We start from the raw sequence: 23,036 nt of genomic DNA, 5'->3' as shown, positions 1-23,036 counted from the left end.
ACAGATACATTCATATACATACAAGAAAAAAAGACGTACTTGTTATTATCTAGGTGGAATGTGGGATTATTAGTAATTTTTGCCTTGTACTTTTTATATTGTTTTGCTCTTCAGATTAGTTTTGACACCCTCTCTGATTTATTCCCAAATACTATTTCCATCCTCCCCTTCATGTACCCTTCTGTTTTTTCACATACAAATCCTTTGCGCTCTAGCTTCTGAGCTCTTCCATGGGGCTGTTACTTCCAAGAAGTCTTTGCCTGCCCATCTTCAACCATCAAAATCCCACCTGTTCAAGGCTGAGCTCCAGATACCTTCCAGAGCCTTCCCACTCTAAATACTAATCTCACTTTCTCTGTAAACTCCATAGCTTTTACGCATATTGGTGCTGCTGTTAATGGTACTGCTTGCTTTCTACTTTGATGTACTCTAGCTGTTTGTTTTGTGCCTTCTCCCCCTTCTTAAATTGTGTGTTCCATGCAGGCAGAATCCCTGTCTCATTCGTCTTGATGCTTCACACAGCACCTAATAATGCTTTGCATCAGCAGGTGTTCAATAAATTCTTACTGGATAAATGATTCAATGAATAGATACTTTCAGGACCTCTAGCTCTATTGTTAAGCTGGTGCACACTTAGAAAGTACAATATAAAACCATTTTAATTCTAAGTAAAGAAAAAGCTATTTGGGAGGTGAATCTGTTACTGAACCCAAGGGGTTTGCTGCTTGGGGTGTTCTAGTCACTAATGAGACATGGTTGTCTGTAGGTGGTTTTGTTTACTGGAAGCAAGTAAAGGAAAGGAGATTTCACATCGAAAGCTCTGTCTCCTGAAGAGGAGGCTTAGTCGTTGCTTTTTTGGTTAATTTTTTTTGTTTTTGGTTCATTACCAAATAGTGACTTCTTCTTGGCAGTTGGCTAAAGTATAGTTTTGGTCAAGCTCATCAGGTTATAGCTGCATCTGCAAAATACTGTGCTACATTTTAACATTTGACAAAAATAGTATTTAGTAAGAACTGCCCAGACCTTGAGACCTTTGTCTTATCTAACAAATCCTCTGTAAAACTATATATTAATGCATTTCATAGTATCTCTCCCATTCTTTAGTGGAGATAATAAAAAACTGACTGTATTTTTCTAGTACAGCACGGATTATTTTTTCATCTTTTTTACTCACGAACCACCTTTGCCTGCATGCCAGAAGTAAGTAGAATGTTATATTAGGCCTTGGTATTCTCACTTTTCTATATTTCTTTATGTTATCAAGTTTGTCTAGCAACACCTGTGTCACAGTATCAACATTTATTCTTTCTTCCTTTCTACTTTAATGTAGTTTTTCATTACTTTTTATCTTGAGAAATTTACATTTCTTCTAATCTCTTCAACACCTCTCTACTCAACAAACTGTAGACCCCAGAACTTAAATTGCATATTTTTTTACAGGTACCAAAATGCTAATAGAAAATATCATCATGCTACCATTATCAATCATACCCGTTTATTTCTTGCCTCAAAAAAGTGTTATATGTTTTCTTGAGATTATAAAAATAAAAATTTTCATTGTAGAAATTTTGAAAAGAACCAAAGAGGAAAATAAGACCATTTAGAGAAAAATAAAAATCATTTATAACCTCTCTCTTAATCCCTATTAACATGGTGAATTTCCTCCAGGCTATTTTTAATGCATAAATGTACTTTGTAAGTTACTAGAATGATTAGTGTCATGGTGGATATACTCTTTTTTTTTTTTTCTTTTTTTAAGATTTTATTGGGGAAAGGAAACAGAACTTTATTGGGGAACAGTGTGTACTTCCAGGGCTTTTTTCAAGTCAAGTTGTTGTCCTTTCAATCTTAGTTGTGGAGGGCACAGCTCAGCTCCAGGTCCAGTTGCCATTGCTAGTTGCAGGGGGCGCAGCCCACCATCCCTTGTGGGAGTCGAACTGGCAGCCTTGTCGTTGAGAGGACGCGATCCAACCAAGAGAGCCATCCAGGAGCTCAGCAGCAGCTCAGCTCAAGGTGCTGTGTTCAATCTTAGTTGCAGGGGATACAGCTCACTATCCCTTGTGGGAGTGGAGGAATCGAACCGGCAACCTTGTGATTGAGAGGCCACAGGCCCATGTAGGAATCGAACTGGCAGCCTTCGGTGTTAGGAGCACAGAACTCCAACCGCCTGAGCCACTGGGCTGGCTGGGATATACTCTTTCATAGCAGCTTTTTACACTTTGCAGTATATTGTGAATATTTTCTCTTGTCATTCAAAGTTTCCATATAATGAAATGTTCTCATATGATAATATTAAATGTTCACAATAATAATAATAATGATAATTTTACCACTTACTAGGTGCCTATTATATGTCATGCCACCCTTGTGTTTTACATATATCAACTTCTTTTATCCTTCTAATAGTCCTAAAAGGTAGCCCTCATTACTCTAATTGTATAAGTGACATTGCTGAGCTCAAATAGGGTAAGTAATTTACTCAAGGAGGCACAGAAACCAGCATGTCTTTACTCTTCCTCCGCTATTTCTACTGTAACACATTGCCTCCCTTGATTTTTTAATGACTGCATAGTGTAACATCAGGTTAAAAATACCATAATGTATGTAACTCTTTTTCTACTTCAGATAATTATGTTTGATTTTTTTGCTATGATTAAATAACACTATATATGTAGAGTATGATTCGTTTTTGTTAAATAATATGCATAATATATATTATATAAGTATATATGTATGTATATATTTACCTATAAATGCATTAAATAAAAAGCGTTTAACAATTAGTAGCAATTACCCCTAAAAATAGGACTCCATGGAATGGGTGGGAAAGAAAAGGGAAAGTTTCCATTTTACCTTATTCACTTCTATCTGGCTTAAAATATTTTTTAAAATCACAGAATGTATTTTTAGAGTTCTTAAAAAACTGGTAAGACACTTTAGTTATGACTTTTATATGAGAATCCTCGGGCACATTGCTGATTAGTTTCTTTGGATAAATTTCCAGAAGAATTAATAAGCCAAAAATTTTTAAGTTTCTTATTAATACTGTAAGGTTGCCTTCCCAGAAAGACTTTACAGTTTACAGACTTACACCTGAAGTATATGAGTGTCCATTTTGCTGCTTTCTGGCTTATAATGGGTATTAACATTCTTTTTGTCTTTTCCAATTTCACACATGAAATGTTACATCAAATGTTGTTTTAGTTTTTATTCTTTACTGAGTGAGGTTGAATTTTTTTTCTGTTTATCAGCCATTTTTATTTCTTTTATTTTTTGCGAGTTTTCTATTCATGTACTTTGCCATATTTCTATTGGTGTTTGCCAGAATTAATTTTTAATTCTTATTAATTGCCAGAATTCCTTATATATTACAAATACAAAATCTTTGTCAAATATATTGCCAGTATTTTTTTTTACCTAACTTATGTTTGCTTTTAATTTTGTTTATAATGTTTATATGAAAAATAGTAGTTAAAATTTTTTTAAGGAGCAAAATCTGTCAGTTGGGTAGGAGTAATTCAGTAATTTTTGTTTTGAAACTTGTGTATTGTCTATACAATTTAAATTGGGGAAGAAGATATTGAAGCTTAGAAGGGTTAAATAACTTATTGGATGCATAGCTAGGAAGCCACGTAGCTGGAATTGAGAACGTTAGTTTTTTTAAAAAAGTTGTATTTCTAAGTGAGGATCAGGAATTTGGGGACTCAAACATTATGTGTGGGCCAGTGGTAAAGAAGAACATTACAGAAGGAGCCATGAAAAGGAACAGGTGACCCATGGAGGCCAAAAAGGTGGGGCAACTGGGCTGGAAATCAGGGTGGAAATGTAAGTTGGCAAAGTGCCAAGAAGGAGGGAGGAAATGTAGACATGAAGTGTGGCCACTGCCAGTGACACCAACACGTTTGAAAAAAGTACTGTCCATAGATGATAAATAGAATAATAAGTAAATACAGCAAATATACGAGGTCAGACAATTAAGTTCACGAACTCATCCTAGGAAAATGTGCTACATACCTCACTGCTGAATATCACGAGGGTCACCTTCAAAGTACTCCCCTTGGGAAGCTATGCATCAATGCCAGCACCTAGTCCACCCTTCAAAGCAATTTTGGAACTCTTTTTTTCTGGAATGGCCGTCACAACTGAACTCATATTACCCTTGATGTCCTGAATGTCATCCAAATGTCTTCCTTTTAATATTTCCTTTCTCTTCAGTAAAGAAAGAAGTCATTGGGGGCCAGATCAGGTGAGTAGGGAGGGTGTTCCAATACAGTTATTTGTTTACTGGCTAAAAACTCCCTCACAGACAGTGCCCTGTGAGCTGGTGCATTGTGATGCAAGAGCCATGAATTGTTGGTGAAAAGTTCAGGTCGTCTAACTTTTTCACGCAGCCTTTTCAGCACTTCCAAATAGTAAACTTGGTTAGCTGTTTGTCCAATTGGTACGAATTCATAATGAATAATCCCTCTGATATCAAAAAAAGTTAGCAGCATCGGTGCAGCAAGTTCACGAACTTAATTGTCAGACCTCATACATGAAGTCATAAGAGAATTTTTATTTGAAAATGAAAAATGCTGTAATCTTAATACAGAACTTTACTGGTCTGATTTATGTGACATGTGACACATTTTCATATTTTAGATTTTATTTCTTCTAGGCAGTGATTCCTGCTGGGCCATTGCATTTTTATAAAGAATTCCTTTGCTACAGAAAGATAAATATAAAATAACTTTCCTTTAGATGCCTGAATAATTAACACAGTATCATCAGCCCAACTGAACTTAATTTTTTTTTTCAATTACAGTTGATATTCAATATTATATTAGTTTCAGGTGTATAGCATAGTGGTTAGACATTTCTATAACTTACAAAGTGATCCTTGGCTCAGTCTTGCTCCCACCTGACACCATATATAGTTATTACAATATTATTGACTATATTCCCTATGCTGTACTTTACATCCCTGCGACTATATTGTAGCTGCCAATTTCTACTTATCCCTTCACCTTTTTCAGCCAGCCCCCCAACCCTCTTCCCATCTGGCAACCATGAGTTTGTTTTCTGTATCTATGACTTTGTTTCTGTTTTGTTCGTTTATTTTCTTTTTTAGATTCCACGTATAAGTGAGATTATATGGTATTTGTCTTTCTCTGTCTGACTTATTGCATTTAGCATAATACCCTCTAGGTCCATCCATATTGTTGCAAATGGTGAGATTTCATTCTTTTTTATGGCTGAGTAATATTCCATTGCATATACAGAGGGTGCCCAAAAAATGTATACACATTTTAAGCAAGGAAAAAAACTATTAAAATTGTAATACTCAATATATACCGATAACAAAAGATGAATACGAGTCATGTGTATACATTTTTTTGGCATCCCTCATATATACCACTTCTTTATTCATTTGTTTTCTTTGTGTGTGTGTTTTTTTAAAGATTTTGTTGGGGAAGAGGAACAGGACTTTATTGGGGAATAGTGTGTACTTCCAGAATTTTTTCCAAGTCAAGTTGTCCTTTCAATAGTAGTGGAGGTTGCAGTTCAGCTCCAGGTCCAGTTGCCGTTGTTAATTGCAGGGGGCACAGCCCACCATCCCTTGCAGGAGTTGAACCAGCAACCTTGTGGTTGAGAGCCCACTGGCCCATGTGGGAATCGAACCAGCAGCCTTTGGCATTAGGAGCACGGAGCTCCAACTGCCTGAGCCACCGGCCTGGCCCCTCCATTCATTTTTTGATTGGAACATTTAACCATTTATATGTAAAGTAATTATTGATAGATGTATAAGTATTGCCATTTTATTAATTGTTTTCTGATTGATTTTGTAGTTCTCTGTTCCTTGTTCTCTTGTTCTCTTGTATGTCAATAACTTTCTGTAGTATTTTGTTTGGTTTCCTTTTTATGTATTTCTTGTATATCTCTTGTAAATTTTTGGTTTGTGGTTACCATGTGCTTCATATATATGAAGAAGCTATGTTTATAACAGTCTATTTTAAGGTGATAGTCACTTAAGTTTGAACACATTCTAGAATCACTACCATTTTTACTCAACCCCTCCACGTTTATGTTTTTGTCGTTATTTTTTTACTTCCTTTGTGCATTTGTATGTTTGTGTATATCCTTTAATTTCCTGTTGTAAATGATTTCCTACATTTGCCTTTGAACCTTTGTACTAGCTTTAGTGTCGGTTGATCCACTGCTTTTATTATGTTTGCCTTTGTCAGTGAGAATTTTTTTCTTTACGGTATTTTCTTATTCATATTTTTTATTTATGTTCTTCTTCTTAAAGAAGTGATTTTAACATTCCTTGTCATATGGTTTGGTGGTGATGAACTAACTCCTTCAGCTTTTTCTTGTCTGGGACCAAGTGAACTTTTAATACAGCAAAACTTCACCAGAAATATTTAATTTTTTGTTTATGATTGTCATTGACAAACTGTCGATTAGATATATGATGCACTTTGCTAATTCTAGAAATGTCGTTTCCTGATGTCGAGAGATTGGTTTAAGAAGTGCCATTAAAAGCCAGTGAAATTCTGGAGAGTTTTAGATGGAAGTGAGCAAAAAGCATGTTCTTAAAGCAAGTTATCTTTACAGACTATTCTGTCTCTTAATATAATTTAGATGCCCATCCAAGAAAAAGAAGCTTCAAAGAAAGAAGTCATTCTTCTGGCAAAGATGAAACACCCTAACATTGTAACCTTCTTCAGTTCATTTCAAGGTTTGACTTTCTAGCATTCTTAAATTATTTTAATAAAGTTTAGTCATCTAGACTTCTATAAATGACAAAACCAACCAACCAAACAAACATGAAAAGAGTATTGGTCAGGAACCATCCATTCACTTAACAAATATTTCTCAAATGCTTACTACACGCCAGGCATTGTTCTAGGTGCCAGGAATAGAGCAGTGAGCAAAACAGGCGAAAATTCCTGTCTTCATGGAGTTTGCATTCTAGCGGGAAGAGACAGACAATATACACATAGCTAGTCTGTCAGGTGTTTATAGGCTGTGACAGGGCTGTATAGGCCCACAGTTCACCATGGGGCATTCCCCATCCCAGCGCTCGGCTCTGTGGCGCTCATTCATAGGTGGTAAGTAGTTCATGGAGCAGGAGTGTTACCTCGCTGTCTTTAAGCACCACCGGGGGCTAAAAATCAGTAAATAAATAAACACTGTTATTTGAGCTGTCACACTGTGCAGGGCACTGTGCTTCTTACAAATGAAAACCACTGCATTCAAAATAATTCTCTGTGTGCAGCCCTCTTTAGCTACTGGGTATTTAAAAGAATTTGGGGACTTCTGAGGTCTTCCTGGGAGCCGAGCAGTACACATGAGCATGGGATTCTCAAAAAGTTCAAGGGGCAGCCACGAAATAAAGTGTCTATATTCCTGATCATTGATTCCTAACAATAATGCCATACGATGACCTTTCTTTTCCTCATCCTTTGGGCTGTTACTGTGACTCCCTCTGTCTAGCTACTTCCTCCTCCGCCTCAGGCCTTCTCTGACATCACAGTTCAAATTATAGTGCCCTTTACTGATCTTGCCCAGCTCTTTGTACTTGTGTGCATATGTCTGTTTATATGGACAATTATGAATTGGTTTAATGTTTGTCTCCCTTTTAAATAGTAAATTTAATGGATTATTTTGCTCACCATGTGATTTGCAGTATCTAGCACATAGTAGGTGCTCAATACAGTATTTGCTAAATGAGTGCATGGATTGCACCACTTTAATAGACTGGAGTGTAACTTTATACCATGCAAAATGGATATTTGAGGACAGCTTACCCTGGGTACTGTTATAAAATTAGAGGTCATTTTTACAGTGTACATAACCTCCGTTGAGTTTGTTTGTATTGTAAGCTTAAATTTTCTTAGGACAGCTTTTTTCTTTTTTTAAAGTAGAGCACCCCTGTGTTTAGAAAAACTAGAGCTATTGTGTTGCTTTTTCATTTGCCTGGAAGATTGTTGGGACTTAAAACACCAAGCTTATCTGAAAGCCTCAGAGTCCTTGCAGCACCTGACAACTGGGGATTGGAGATAAAGCCTTTGCTTACCCTCAGACAGCGCTCATATTTCTGAACAGAACCCCGGCTCTAGTTCATTAAATGTTTGTCTATAGAGAGTATGAAGATTTACAGGTTTGAAGCAGCATACGAAAATGAGAATGTGGTGAGACTTTCCTGAGGCCAAATTAATTCCACTTAAATTTCTTCAGTAAGTGTTTATCAAGTACCTATCATATGCCAGGCATATTCTAGGTCTTGGGAATATACCTCAGTGAACAAAATAGGCAAAAATCCCTGCACTGTTGTTTTCTGTCACTGTATAACAATGACTGCATTGTTAGTGGCTTAACCGACACCCACTTATCTTCCGGTTTCTCTACATATGTCAGAAGTCTGGGCTTGGCTTAGCTGGATTCTCTGCTCAGGGTCTCACACAATTGAAGTCAATATGTCAGCTGGGGCTCATAGTAATTCTCTTCCACGGTTATTCACGTTGTTGGCAGAATTCATTTACTTGCTATTGTAGGACTGAGGTGTCCACTTTCTTGCTGGCTCTTAAGTCGGGGGTGGTTCTCTGCTTCTAGAGGCCAACTTCTCTCCCCTGTCATGTGGCCCTTTAAGAGGCTCTGTCCTGCTTGGAATCTCTTACTTCCTCTGTCTCTGACCTCTAGCCCCAATTTTAACGGCTCCTGTGATTAAATCAGGTCCACCTCGATAATCTCCTTCTTTCTTAACTCAAAATCAGCTGATTGGTAACTTTTATTATATCAGCAAAATTCCCTTTGCTAACATAACATAATCCTGGCAGTGATAGCCCATCATTTTTTTTTTTTTTTTTAAGATTTTATTGGGGAAGGGGAACAGGACTTTATTGGGGAACAATGGTCAAATTGTTGTCCTTTCAATCTTAGTTGTGGAGGGTTCTGTTCAGCTTCAAGTTGTTGTTCTTGCAGTCTTAGTTGTGGAGGGCACAGCTCAGCTCCAGGTCCAGTTGCCGTTGCTAGTTGCAGGGGGCGTAGCCCACCATCCCTTGCGGGAGTCAAGCCGGCAACCTTGTGGTTGAGAGGACAGGCTCCAACCAACTGAGCCATCCGGGAGCTCAGCTGCAGCTCAGCTCAAGGTGCCGTGTTCAATTTTAGTTGCAGGGGGCGCTGCCCACCATCCCTTGCGGGAGTCGAGGAATTGAACTGGCAACCTTGTGGTTGAGAGCCCGTGCGCCAACCAACAACTGAGCCATCTGGGAGGCAGCTCAGCTCAAGGTGCCGTGTTCAATCTTAGTTGCAGGGGGCAGAGCCCACCATCCCTTGCGGGACTCGAGGAATTGAACTGGCAACCTTGTGGTTGAGAGCCCACTGGCCCATGTGGGAATCGAACCGGCAGCCTTCGGAGTTAGGAGCATGGAGCTCTAACCGCCTGAGCCACCGGGCCGGCCCGCCCATCATTTTTATAGGTTCTGCCTTCACTCAAGGAGAAATTACACAATGTGTGTGCACTAGGGCCATCTAAGAACCTGCCTGTTACAACAGTGGAGTTTATGTTTTTAGGGGGGAGGGTGGGGAAAAACAGACAATAAATATAAGCATAATAAATATAATCTAGACACTCTGTTAGAAGGTGATAAGTGCTGTGGGAAAATAAAATAGGGTGAGGCAGGAGTGGAGAGAACAATTTTAAATAGGGTGGTCAGTATGGGCCTTATTGTGAAGGTGACATTTGAACAAAGACTTGAAGAGTCATGCTAATGTCTGGAGAAGAGCTTTCTTGGCAAGAGGAACAGCCACTGCAAAGAGAGGAGGCAAGAGCACATATGAGTCCGTTGATTAGAGTACTGAATATTCTTAATTGCATAGACCAGCCTCCTCGTTTATGATTTCCAATTTCTTTAGAGTTGAGTAAGAATTTACAGATCTTTTGTGTGCACATTCCTTTTAAAGCATTCCCAGCTATTTTCCACTTGCCCCATCCAACATTTAAGTCAATGACTTTCTTTTAGCTCTTCACTTTTAGAGTCATCCAAAGCATTCAATGTAGTTTTTGTAGAAATAATCACATCTTTCTTTTCCCATTCATGTTTCATCAGTTATGAAATAATTACAATCATAAGTATAATTGGTATAAACAGACTTGAGAACAAGCACAATGATCTTGGTAAGAATCAGTGGGAACAGAGGTAAGTGAGCCTACTAGAGAGTCTAATAGCCACCAGGGGTAATCCTGAGTGGGCAACCCTGGTGGAGCATGATGCCCATTAATGTAGTGTAGGTCAGGCAGAGGTCAGTTAAAAGAGTGTCTGTTGTACTCAATAACATGGTTGAATAAGTGTCATATAAATAAAAGTTTATACTCAAATTCGAGAAAGGTCTATTTATTCTTCCTGGAGTGTTGGGAAGACAGCTGCTATTTTACAGCAAACTTGTAATCTCTTGGAGGAATATATTAATAATAACTAACATTTATTGAACTATCATGTGCAGGCATAATTCTAAGCATGACATGGATTTAACTCATTTAATCGTTAAACAATTCTAAGAGGAGTTTATTATTATCTCCATTTCACAGATGAGATAATGAGGCACAGAGAAAGTAACTTGCTTAGTCACAGCCAGAGATAGATATAGATATACCAAATTTTGCTGTTATATTCTCCATTTTCTAGAACTTGAAAGACAAATGATTAGTAAATATCTGAAACCCTACCAGAACCAAATATTGCCTTTTCTTACAGAGCACAACAGGCTGTTCATTGTGATGGAGTATTGTGATGGAGGGGATCTCATGAAAAGAATCAATAGACAACGGGGAGTGTTATTTAGTGAAGATCAGGTAAAAACACTTCTAATTTGCCTTTTGATTTACGTGGGGCCATTAAATATACAATGCTATAAGCAGTAGACTGTGTTTAGATGAAGTATGGTTTCTGGTAGAGAAATTCAAACCATAAAATAGTAGATCAATATTCCTGATAGATTTAGTCCAGAGCATGTTTGCAGTTGAACTTAAATTGAATCTTTCTGAGTGAAGTTTGCTTGAGAAAAGACAGTATCTTATTTTTGGACAATCTCATGTAGGATACCCCTGATATAAATCTTCAGGGCTAAAAAAAAAAAAAAAAAAAAAAAATCTGAATGTGGATGGTCTTTAGCCATTTTAAATGTGACATATTTATAGTTTCTCTCTTCCTCCTTTTACCATTTGGTACTCTGTTTTAAAATAGCTGTCCCAGTTTCCTAAGGAAGATAGAAGCTCTTCTTAGCAATGGCTATTTAGTTTCATTGGTTATTAAGAGAGAGAAGCAAAAAGGTAAAGAATAATGGCCTCAATTCCCATTTTCTCTTTGCACAAACACATTTTTCTTTTATACTCTGAGCTTCCTTTAGAAACCTCTTGGGAGTTGTACTCATGATGGAGACAGGTATGTGTATGGAGAGGAATCCGAATCAGGGCCTGTGTGATTGATGGGAAAGGAGTGGTCCACCATCTTTCTGGAGGTCATTCATTTCTTTGTTGTATTTTAGCATTTAAGAGGATCATACCCACGTAACTTCTTCCTAATGTTAAAATGGAATATTTTGAATGTATGAATGATTAAAGAATCTATATCTCTAACCTCTGTAAATTTAATCAAGCATTTTTCCTATGCTCATTTACATTATAATTCCATATTTGTAGAAACCTTCCTATCTAGGTATTAATATTATTTTGCAACATTTAATAAAAATACTTTTTCTACAAAATTTTGAATTACATTTCCCTTTGTTGGGAGAGAACTAAAACTACAACTGAATCATAGTATCTGGCATATGGCTTTTTTCCCCCTATCGTTTTCCTTTCTGTATAATTTGGAGGACAGAGTGAATAAAATTTTAGAATAGTTTCAATAAATCTCTGTAGGCACAAAACACATTTTACTAAAGAGGATCATGACCAGCTAAGAAAAATAAAATCATGACTAAGAAAGTTAAGCTTTAAAAAGTTTAAAAGTAACATTTTTGTTTTTATATTATGAACATATATATGGTATTTCATTAAAATTTTTAATAACTTTTACATCCATTTCTTCCTTTTTCTCTCTCTGCCCTTGGCATCCTCCTTCCACTGAAAAGGAAAAACCAGTGGCACCACAGTTATCAAGAAACAGGGCTGCTTGTCTACCATCCTGATACAGTTAGCAACCTAGTGTTAAGAAAAAAGAAAATCATGAACTGCCTCCCTCTCTCTCTTGCTTCCATTTATCTTTTGTGTATGTGGAGTTCCCTTGGATACCAACATATTTGAATTGATTTTTGCACCTCCATTTTTCTAGCTGTAAAAAGAAAATGATAAGATGGTATATCAGTTAGCTTCATTCACATAAACACATACATAAATACATTATTTCTTTTTTGCATATTATGAAGACACACGATGACCATCAGACTACTCACTAATTTTGTTTTATGTTCCCTCTATAGGTTCTGAGCTGGTTTGTGCAGATTTCTCTAGGACTAAAACATATTCACGACAGGAAGATCTTACACAGGGACATAAAAACACAGGTAACAGCGGATCAGAGGGAAGACCAAGACAGAACTGATCTTTTGTTTTCTTGAAATTTCTCAAAGAACATAACATTTTCTCCATTTATAGAATATTTTTCTTAGCAAGAATGGAATGGTTGCAAAGCTTGGGGACTTTGGTATCGCAAAAGTCCTGAACAAGTAAGTACTTTTCAAAATCTTATTTTTTTGTATTCATAACAGCCAAAACATATACTTTTAGGTATTATAAATTAAGAAGCTATTAAAAGCTTTGTTTCCAAATAATTCAAAATAACTGTTTATATAAATCCATTAAATCATTCAGATGGTACTTTATCTGAAATTAAAATTCCCAAGATAAATCTTGGCATAATAGAATGTTGGTGACATTGTTTTGTAGTGTGATCTAAACGTACCAAATGAGATGTAACTTTAATATGCATAAAACTAGTGAGAATTTAGTGACCCATGCAAATTCACACATGCTGGGGGGAATATATTGGTGTAACTGGTTTGCAAGACAATTTGGTAGTCCTATCAAGAGATTTTTAAATGTTCTCTTTTTGGGAATTTGTTCCAAGAGAATAATTTGAATAATTTAAAGGCCTAATAATTGGGAAATGGTTAAATGTAATAGAACTTGGCATATAGGCTATATACTTGAATGTTATATAGCCACTAACAATCATGATTTTGAAGACTTCTTGATGATATGAAAAAATGTTTGTTATATTAGGTAAAAAATGAAATTCTGAATTTTAAATACACTGTGGTCAAAGTATTGTGAAAAGATATGCATGGAAAAATGATAAAAAGGAAAGTTATCACAATTTTAACAATTGTTTTTGGGTGGTAAGATTATGGATATTTTTTTTCTTCTTTATTCACTTTTGTATTTTCAAAATTTTAAATCAAGAGGTTATATTACTTTGATAATTGGAAATAGGGGACTCTTTCTACATCTGAAAGATTTTTGTGCTATGACAGTTGTCTCTCTTTGTGGAGTCTTTAGGCCATAAAATTTTTTCAATGTGTAGATTTTGGGGAGGTGAATTATAAGTTTAAATATCAACTATTTTTATCACTCTTATCAATGGACAATATGTTCTTTATTTTAATATGTGCTTACATCAAATTTTGTTCTCCAGTTTTATACTTTTTTCTTGCATGTCCATGTCTTAAGATTTTTCTTACTCCAATAATAAACCATTATTTTGCTATTCAATATAATTTATTAGTTCCATGGAACTTGCTCGAACTTGTGTTGGAACACCTTACTACCTGTCTCCAGAGATCTGTCAGAATAAGCCCTACAACAACAAAACGTGAGTTGCTATCCCTTTGAAAATCTCAGTAAAATCTGATGGAGTCTCTCTTTCTTATGGTACTACTGTAATTTCATTTTCTTCAAGTGTGAAATGGGGATCCCAGTGACTGTCTCTGGCCACTTCATGTTCCCAGAAGCTTTTGAACTTATTTAGAATAAAGCAAATTTTCTTTATTTAAAGATACAAGTGATGGGATAACGCTGAAATTTTCAGTCATTTTGATGTCCGTCTTTGTATTTGATTTTCAGATCTTCTAAGCACTATTTAGGTCATTGCAGAAAAGTGTTGTAGGTGGGCCAGATAGAAGGCAGTGTGGTCTGGTGACAGAACACTCGATTAGGAGCTTGGAATCCTAGTCTTGTATAGGGGTTCAGAATGAGTGACTCCAAGATGTGCCTCTGTGGTATGTGGATTATTTTGAGATAAAGGCAACCAAGATCCAGCAGGCTCAAGAGAAACTTTTGCTCTTCTTTGATTACCTAGTAGAATTTAAATTAGGGGACTTGCCAATAATAAGAGATAATCAGAGATAGCCTTTTTGACCTATATATCACAGGGCAAACTTTCCTTACTGAATATCTGCTCTTCTTCGGTCCTGCAATGACCTCCCTCCCCTCTGAAGCCCCAAGATACCTTGCCTCATCCTTAGCTTAGAATGCCATACGTACCTCATTTTCCCTTTCTATCCCTAACTTCTCATGTATGTGGGGTCTCTGACTCTCATGTATGCAGGGTTTCCATATGTACATATATAATTAAATTTGGTTATTTTCTCTTATTAATCTGTTTCATGTATATTTATTAGATCAACTGAAAGAACCTTGAGGGTAGAGGAAAGTTTCTTCCTCCCACACCTGGCTCTGTCGTCAGCTTGACCAAATCAGTGGACCTCTGTGGGCCTGTTCCCCTACCTATAACAACAAGAGTATTGGCTAGGTAATCATTAAGGTATCTTCCAGCTTTAAAACTCAGCTAGTTTTTATGAAGGTGATACCAGAGCCTAGTTCTGAGGGGTAATATTAATATACACAGTGATAAAAGATGAAGATGAGGTCGTTTTTACTTCCATGTAAGGGGAAGGAAAAAAATTTCACTTGTCAAAGCTGGCTGCCAGTTGAACCAGTTGGCCTATCAGGAAGACTGAACTCCTTTTGCAAGTTAATTGTCCATTTGTTTAGGAAAACATCCAAGGGATATTTGACTGTTTAACTTTGAAGCATAAATGGAAAGCAAAACCCAGCTGGTAGAGACTTACAAAAAGAATAATAAACATTTCTTCGCATAATAAAAGAATAAACAGGTAGTGTTTTGGAGCTATACCCTGGCACCAAGAAGGCATTTGGCCTCAAGTAGAGCAGGAATGCAGCTCATGTAGGGCTGGGTGGCAGGGCGTGCTGTCCAGAGCAGAGTTTTGTGCTGCTGCCAGCTGAGAGCCCTAAGCGAAGCAACACTGTTCTATTTCTTTGCACTGTTTTTTAAGAATTTGGGTCAACATTCAAATATACTGATGTGGTGATTCTGATAATTAGAAGATTCCAGCAATAATCAGCTGCCCCCTTTAGACCAGGAAATCATTCCCAGGATCATCATAGTCCTCACCACAAAGGGAGGTACAAGGCATACGGAAGGTGCCACCCTGTCCCAGGTGGCTTCTTGTCCTGGAGAGCTCTGCAGACACATGAGGTCACTGCACTGGCTGCAGAGGGCGCCCTGGGACAGAGGAGGAGTTTGGGCCTAGGAAAGACCAGGTAAAGAGAAAACTCTGTGTGGTGGGGGGAAGTGATCAGCAAGTTTCTAGAAACTCTAGAAAAATGCTAGAAACCAGTTAGAAGTTGTTTCCTACCTATTCTGTAATCACCCTCTATTGTACTCAAACCTGTAGTATATCGCTCTCTGTTTCTCCTGCATGCACACTCAAAGAAAGTGTTGCTAAATAGTGGAGCCATTTACCTCCCCTTACTGAATCCCTCTTGTTTTGACTCTGACTATCTTCTCGCTTTCTTGACTTCTCATTATATTTTCCTTGGTCTCTTAGATTTAATTATGCTTTTTGTTTTATAAGTTATCTCCTTATTAAACCAATCACATATAAATATTAAGTACTAAAGAGCAAGCCTCTAGTCATACATTGTAAGCACGTTTTCAAGTTTATTGAGTTGCAGTATTATTTTCATCACTTAATAAAACTTTGGTTCTGTCAATAACCTTGAGGGGAATGTACCTTTCTAAATCAACCAAAATTTACCTTTTGAATAAAAATAAATCCATGTTTGAGTCCTGCCTCCTCCCTCCACATTGCTCAAAATTCCATTTTCTTTGAGCACATGATGGTGAAGTAAATATTGAGCCATCAGATTGTAGTCAATTTGGATACCTTTTCTCCTCTTGGATTCTGACAAACTGCAAATTGTTTTTATTTTACCTCTTATATTAGTAAGAATAAGAATTGATAATGTATCTTAAAAATTTCTAAAAACTAGTCAACCTATATAAAATTGTAAAGATACACAAATATAAGGCACTGTAAGGATAAGGCTTTATTAAGAACTATGAATATTTTTTGGCATGTAAACTCTTATCTTCTCCAGGGATATTTGGTCTCTTGGCTGTGTCTTATATGAGCTCTGCACACTCAAGCATCCTGTAAGTATGTTAATTGTCAGATGAATCTTGAATTATTGAAACTGTATAAACGAAATTAACTTCTGAGAGAAAAAGGTTAATGTTTATTTTACTAGGTTGTTGAAAATTATGTGGACAAGCTATTAGGAATGATAGATCTATATATGCTGACCTGGAATGATATCCAAGCTATATTATAAAGCGAAAAATACCCATAGCCTATTTCCATTAAAAAAAACAAAAAACAACTTTGTGTGAATATAAATAATCAGCGAAAAGGTTCATGGGGCCGAAGTCTATAGGAAATAAAGCATAAGTTTCCAAGAGCATCTCCCAGTAGAGTCACACAGGATGCGCTAATTCCTCCAGCAACAAGTTGTGACAACACACATGAGGTGCTATCTACCACGGAAGCTCGTTGGAGACCAAGTGCCCAGGTTTCTGTTGGGGACTGGTTATATAGGCACCCTCTACCTGGCACGTATGAAGCTTCCAGACTCCCAGGAAGACAGCAGGTGTTCAGCATAAACATATCGTTTACATAAACAGTGTAGGCACAGAGAGCCACTCTGAACATATAGGGAGTTGTGGGAACTCTCCTGATGCCGAAGTTACCAGGCGTCAGCCAAGGGCCAATACTGTAAGCAGGTCTTTCTAAGGAGAGCCGTGTTAGGCCTTGTCTGTTAACTCTTCTACACAGCTGACATTGTCATCATCATCATCATCACTGTTGTCCAACGTCACACAGCTAGTGTTTACCAAAACCTGTATCTTTATTGCAACACCAGCACCATGCTGCTGTGCATTGTTTTTACAGCCATGCATCGCTTAACATTAGAGATGCATTCTAAGTAATGTGTTGTTCAGTGATTTCATCATTATGCAAACATGCTGAGCCTCTTTGCCTGTAAACGACCCAGAGCCAGCAGTCAATTCAACATCATAGTTGGGTCCAGCCTTTACTTTCAACATCATAAACTTTTTGCTGATAATCCATTACAATCTTTTTTATTAAATGTATTGGGGTGACATTGGTTAATAAAATTATGTAGGTTTCAAGTGTACAGTTCTATAATACGTCTTCTATGTATTTATATTGTGTGTTAACCACCCATAGTCAAATACTCTGTCACTGTATATTTGACCCCCTGTACCCTTGTCTACCTCCCTCTTCCTCTCCTACCCTCTGGTAACCACTAAACTGTTGTCCGTGTCTATGAGTTTTTGCTTTTTTGTCTGTTCATTTGTTGCTTTCAGTTTTATATCCCATATATGAGTGAAATCATATGGTTCTTGCCTTTTTCTGTCTGAATTATTTCACTTAGCATTGTATTCTCAGGATCCATCCATGTTGTTGCAGATTTCAGTATTTCATCTTTTCTTATCGTTGAATAGTATACCACTTCTTCTTTATCCAGTCATCTGTCAAAGGACACTTTGGTTGTTTCCATGTCTTGGCCACAGTGAATAATACTGCAATGAACATACGGGTACATATATCTTTGCAGAAAAATGTTTTTAGATATTTTTGGTAGATACAGAAGAGGGATTACTTGGTCGTATGGTAATTCTATTCTTAATTTTTTGAGGATCCTTCGTACTGTTTTCTATAGTGACTATACTAATGTACATTTCCCCTAGCAGTGTATGAGGGTTCCTTTTTCTCCAGAACCCCTCCAACACATGTTATTACTTGTCTTATTGATAATAGCCATTCTAACAGGTGTGAGGTGTTACCTCATTGTGGTTTTGGTTTGCATTTCCCTAGCAGCTAGTGAGGTTGAGTATTTTTTCATGTATCTGTTGGCCATTTGTATGTCTTGTTGGGAGAAGTGTCTGTTCAGGTCATCTGCCCATTTTTTAATTGGATTGTTTGTTTTGTTGTTGTTGAGTTGTATGAGTTCTTTATATGTTTTGGATATTAGCCCCTGCTGGAGGTGTTGTTTGCAAATATCTTCTCCAATTCGGTTGGTTGCCTCTTTGTTTTGTTGATGGTTTCTTTTGCTGTGCAGAAACTTTTTAGTTTGATATAGTTACATTCATTTATTTCTGCTGTTACTTCCCTTGACTTTGAGGTCAATTTCATAGAATTCTCTCTAAGACCAAGGTCCATAGTTTAGTACCTATGTTTTCTTCTATGCAATTTATTGTTTCAGGTCTTATATTTAGTTCTTTGATCCATTTTGAGTTAATTTTGGTGTTTGGTGACAGATAACAGTCTAATGTCTTTCTTTTGCACGTGGCTTTCCAATTTTCCCAGCACCATTTATTGAAGAGACTTTCTTTTCTCCATTGTATGCTTTTGGCTCCTTTGATGAAAATTATTTGCCCATGCATACAAGGGTTTATTTATGGGCTCTCAAATCTGTTCCATTGGGCTGTGTGTCTGCTTTTCTGCCAGTTCCATGCTATTTTAATTATTGCCGCTTTGTAGTATAACTTGAAGTCAGGGAGTGTGATACCTCCAGCCCTGTTCTTTTTTCTCAGGATTGCTTTGGCTATTTGGAGTCTTTTGTGATTCTAGACAAATCTGATGATTTTTTTGGTCTGTTTCTTTAAAAAATGCCATTGGGATTTTGATGGGGATTGCATTAAATCTGTAAAATGCTTTGGGTAATATGGCCATTTTAACTATGTTGATTCTTCCAATCCATGATCATGGAATATCTTTCCATTTCTTTATATCTTCATTCTTTTAATAATGTCTTTTAGTTTTCAATGTATAGGTCCTTCACATCCTTTGTTAAGTTTATTCCTAGGTATTTTATTCTTTTTGTCCAATTGCTAAAGGAATTTTTTTTTTCATTTCTTTTTCTGAAATTTCATTGTTAGTATATAGGAACACATGGATTTTTGTACACTGACTTTGTATCCTGCATCTTTACTGTATTAGTTTATTGTTTCTAATCATTTTTTTGGCAGAGTCTTAGGGTTTTCTATATAAAGAATCATGTCATCTGCAAAAAGTGGCAATTTAACTTCTTTATTCCCAATTTGGATGCCTTTTATTTCTTTCTCTTGCCTGATTGCTCTGGCTATGACTTTCAATACTACGTTGAATAATAGTGGTGAGAGGGGGCATCCTTGTCTTATTCCTGATCTTAGAGGAAAAGCTTTTAGTTTTTCATCATTAAGTATGATATTAGCTGAGGGTTTGTCATATATGGCCTTTATTATGTTGAGATAATTTTCTTCTACACTTATTTTTTTAAGCGTTTTAATCATAAATTGATGTTATATCTTGTCAAGCGCTTTTATTTGCATCTATTGATACGACCATATGATTTTTATCCTTTATTTTGTTTATCTGGTATATCACATTCATCAATTTGCATATGTTGAACCATCCTGGAGCCCCTGGAATGAACCCCACTTGGTCGTGATTTATAATCTTTTTAATGTATTGTTGTATTTTATTTGCTAGTATTTTGTTTAGGATTTTTGCATCTGTATCCATCAGAGATATTGGTCTGTAGTTTTCTTTTCTTGTGTTATCTTTACCAAATTTTGTTATCAGGGTAATGTTGGTCTCATAAAATGAGTTAGGAAGCATTATCTCTTCTTCAATTTTTTGGAAGAGTTTGAGAAGGAAAGGTATTAAATCATATTTGAATGTTTGGTAGAATTTACTAGTGAAGCCATCTGGTCCCGGACTTTTGCTTTTGGGGAGGTTTTAGATGATTGTGTCAATTTCCTTGCTGTTGATCAGTCTATTTAGATTTTTCAGTTCTTCATGATTCAATCTAGGAAGGTTATATATTTCTAAGAACTTGTCCATTTTTTCTAGGCTATTGAATTTGGTGGCATATAGTCTTTCATAGTATTCTTGTATGATCCTTTGTATTTCTGTAGTATCTGTTGTAAGTTCTTTCATTTCTGATTTTGTTTATTTGTGTCTTTTCTCTTTTTTCCATAGTCTAGCCAGGAGGTTGTCAATTTTATTAATCTCTTCAAAGAACCAGCTTTTTAATGCATTAATTGTTTTCTATTTTCTTTTTGTTCTCTATTTCATTTAATTCTGCTCTAATTTTTATTATGTTCTTCCTTCTGCTGACTTTGGGCTTTGTTTGTTCTTCTTTTCCTAGTTCTTTAAGATGTAATGTTAGGTTATTTGGGATTCTTCTTGTTTCTTCAGATAAGCCTGTAATAATATAAATTTTCCTCTTATTACCATGTTGGCTGCATCCCCGAAATTTTGAAATGTGTTTTCATTCTCACTTGTATCTATGTATCTTTTGATCTCTGCTTTTATTTCTTCTTTGATCTAGTTGTTCTTTAGTAGCATGTTGTTTAATCTCCACATATTTGTAGTTTTTTCCTGCGTTTTGCAGTTGATCTCCAATTTCTAAACATTGTGGTCAGAGAATATGTTTGGTATGATTTCAATTCTTAAATTTGTTGAGGGTAGTTCTGTATCCCAATATATGGTCTATCCTTGAGAATATTCCATGAACACTAGAGAAGAATATATAATCTGGTGTTCTGGGATGAAAGGCTCTATAAATGTTGATTATGTCCATTTGGTTTAATGTTTCATTTAAGGCTGATATTTCCTTACTGATTTTCTGTTTGGGTGATCTATCCATAGCTGTCAATGGGGTATTTAGGTTCCCTGCTAACATAATTGTGTTTTTGTCAGTTTCTCCCTTTAGTTCTGTTAGTAGTTGCTTTATATAGTTTGGTGCTCCCTGATTGGGAGCATATATATTGATAAGTGTTATGTCTTCTTGATGTATTGTTCCCTTTATCACTATGAAATGTCCATCATTGTGTCTTGTTACCTTTTTTATTTTGAAGTCTATTACATCAGATACCGTGTTTCCCCGAAAACAAGACCTAGCCGGACCATCAGCTCGATTAGACCCTTATGTTAATTTTTTACTCCAAAAGACGCATTTGAGCTGATGGTCCGGCTAGGTCTTATTTTCGGGGAAACATGGTATAAGTATGGCTATAGCTGGTTTTCTCTGGATGCCATTTGCTTGGAGTATCGTTTTCTACCCTTTCAAAATATAGACTTTGAGTTTATATTTGTCCTTGCAACTGAGATGTGTCTCTTGAAGGTAGCATATGGTTGAGGTTTGTTTTCTTGATCCAATCTGCTACTCTGTGGCTTTTTATTGGTGAGTTCCATCCATTTACATTTAGGGTGATTATTGAGATATGAGGATTTCCTATAGCTATTTTACCTTTTATTTTCTGGTAGCTCAGTTTCTCCATTTTTTCTTTGCATTTGTATTTCTGTCTGTTATTTTTGTTTGGTGGTATTCTGTGGTTGTTTTCCTCTTTTTTTATGTTATGTATCTCAGTTCCGGATTTTTTTTTGAGTGGTTACCATTAACCATATGATCTCACTTATATGTGGAATCTAAAGAACAGGATACATGAGCAAACTAAACAGAAATAGTCTCAGAGATATAGAGAAAAAAACTGATGGTTGCTAGATGGTAGGGGGGTGGGGATGAGGGAGAAGGTGAGGGGATTAGAAAGCACAAATTGGTAGTCAACATATTGCCACGGGCATACAAAGGCAGTTTGGGAAGTATAATCAATAATATTGTAAAGATTTTGTAGTGTATCAGATGGACACTTGTCTTATTAGAGATGGTGTAGATGCCTGATCATTGCACTGTATACCTGAAGCTGAAGCTGAATAATATTGAATGTCAACTGTAATTATATATATATATATATATATATATATATATATATATATATATATATATATATATATCTATATATACACACACACACATATATATGTCATAGGATGTGGAGTACAGCATAGGGAATAGAGTCAATGGAATTGTAACAGCTATATACGATGTCAGATGGGTAGTAGATTGGGGGAGGGACTTATCACTTTTTGAGGGGAGTAGATGTTTAACTATTACATTGTTTTGTATACCCGAAACTAATAAAAAAAAGTTTATGTAAAAGAAAGTTTCATATATACAGTAATCCCTTTTCTTCTGCATGCATCTTATCTCCATTCCCTTTTGCAAATTCAGACCTTCATCCCCTCCCCTTTTATGTTTTGTTGTCACAAATTACCTTTATTTGTCACAAATTATCTTCATTTCTTAGTTTCAGTAGCTTTTGTCTTCTTCTCTTTTTCTTTTTTATGATTTGAACTCCTTTAACTTTTATGTTATATTTAAGTATATGATACCCTATTCTAAAGAGGGGTTGCCACTTCCTGCTTCTGTCTGTCTGTGAGTCTGATTCATAGTTTGATATCCTTTTGTCTTTTTGTTTCAGGTAGAATAATCCTCTTCATTATTTTCTGTAGTGCAGGCCTTGTGGTGGAAAATTACCTTGGCTTCTATATGTCTGGAAACATCTTTATTACTTTTATATCTAAAGGATAACTTTGCTGGATACATTATTCTTGGCTGGTAATTTTTCTCTTTTAATAGTTTAAATATTTGATTCCACTCCCTCCTAGCTTTTAGAGTTTCTGATGAAAAATCTGATGATAATCTACTGGGCTTTCCTTTATAGGTTACTGTCTTCTTTTCCCTGGCTGCCTTGAGAATTCTTTCTTTGTTATTA

At 36.2% G+C, this 23,036-nt stretch overlaps 1 protein-coding gene across 3 annotated transcripts in view; it reads left to right on the top strand.

Moving 5' to 3' along the window:
- The window catches only part of NEK5 (NIMA related kinase 5), a 79,795-nt gene that overhangs the window by 7,824 nt on the left and 48,935 nt on the right, over positions 1-23,036 (top strand). For 2 of the 3 annotated variants that reach the window (XM_074329905.2, XM_074329904.2), the window contains exons 3-8: positions 6,625-6,721; positions 10,740-10,837; positions 12,466-12,549; positions 12,641-12,711; positions 13,770-13,856; positions 16,448-16,502. In XM_074329905.2, the coding sequence (XP_074186006.2) occupies positions 6,625-6,721; positions 10,740-10,837; positions 12,466-12,549; positions 12,641-12,711; positions 13,770-13,856; positions 16,448-16,502 (492 nt within the window). The remainder of the gene's footprint in view (positions 1-6,624; positions 6,722-10,739; positions 10,838-12,465; positions 12,550-12,640; positions 12,712-13,769; positions 13,857-16,447; positions 16,503-23,036) is intronic. The other variant, XM_074329906.2, reaches the window with a different exon arrangement.

Source organism: Rhinolophus sinicus, chromosome 16, assembly GCF_057876585.1.
Source record: "Rhinolophus sinicus isolate RSI-liver-muscle chromosome 16, RSI-T2T, whole genome shotgun sequence".
In the NCBI taxonomy this organism is placed as follows: Eukaryota; Metazoa; Chordata; class Mammalia; order Chiroptera; family Rhinolophidae; genus Rhinolophus; species Rhinolophus sinicus.
The sequence above is the reverse complement of the archived record's forward strand: the minus strand, read 5'-3'. Positions and strand labels throughout refer to the sequence as shown.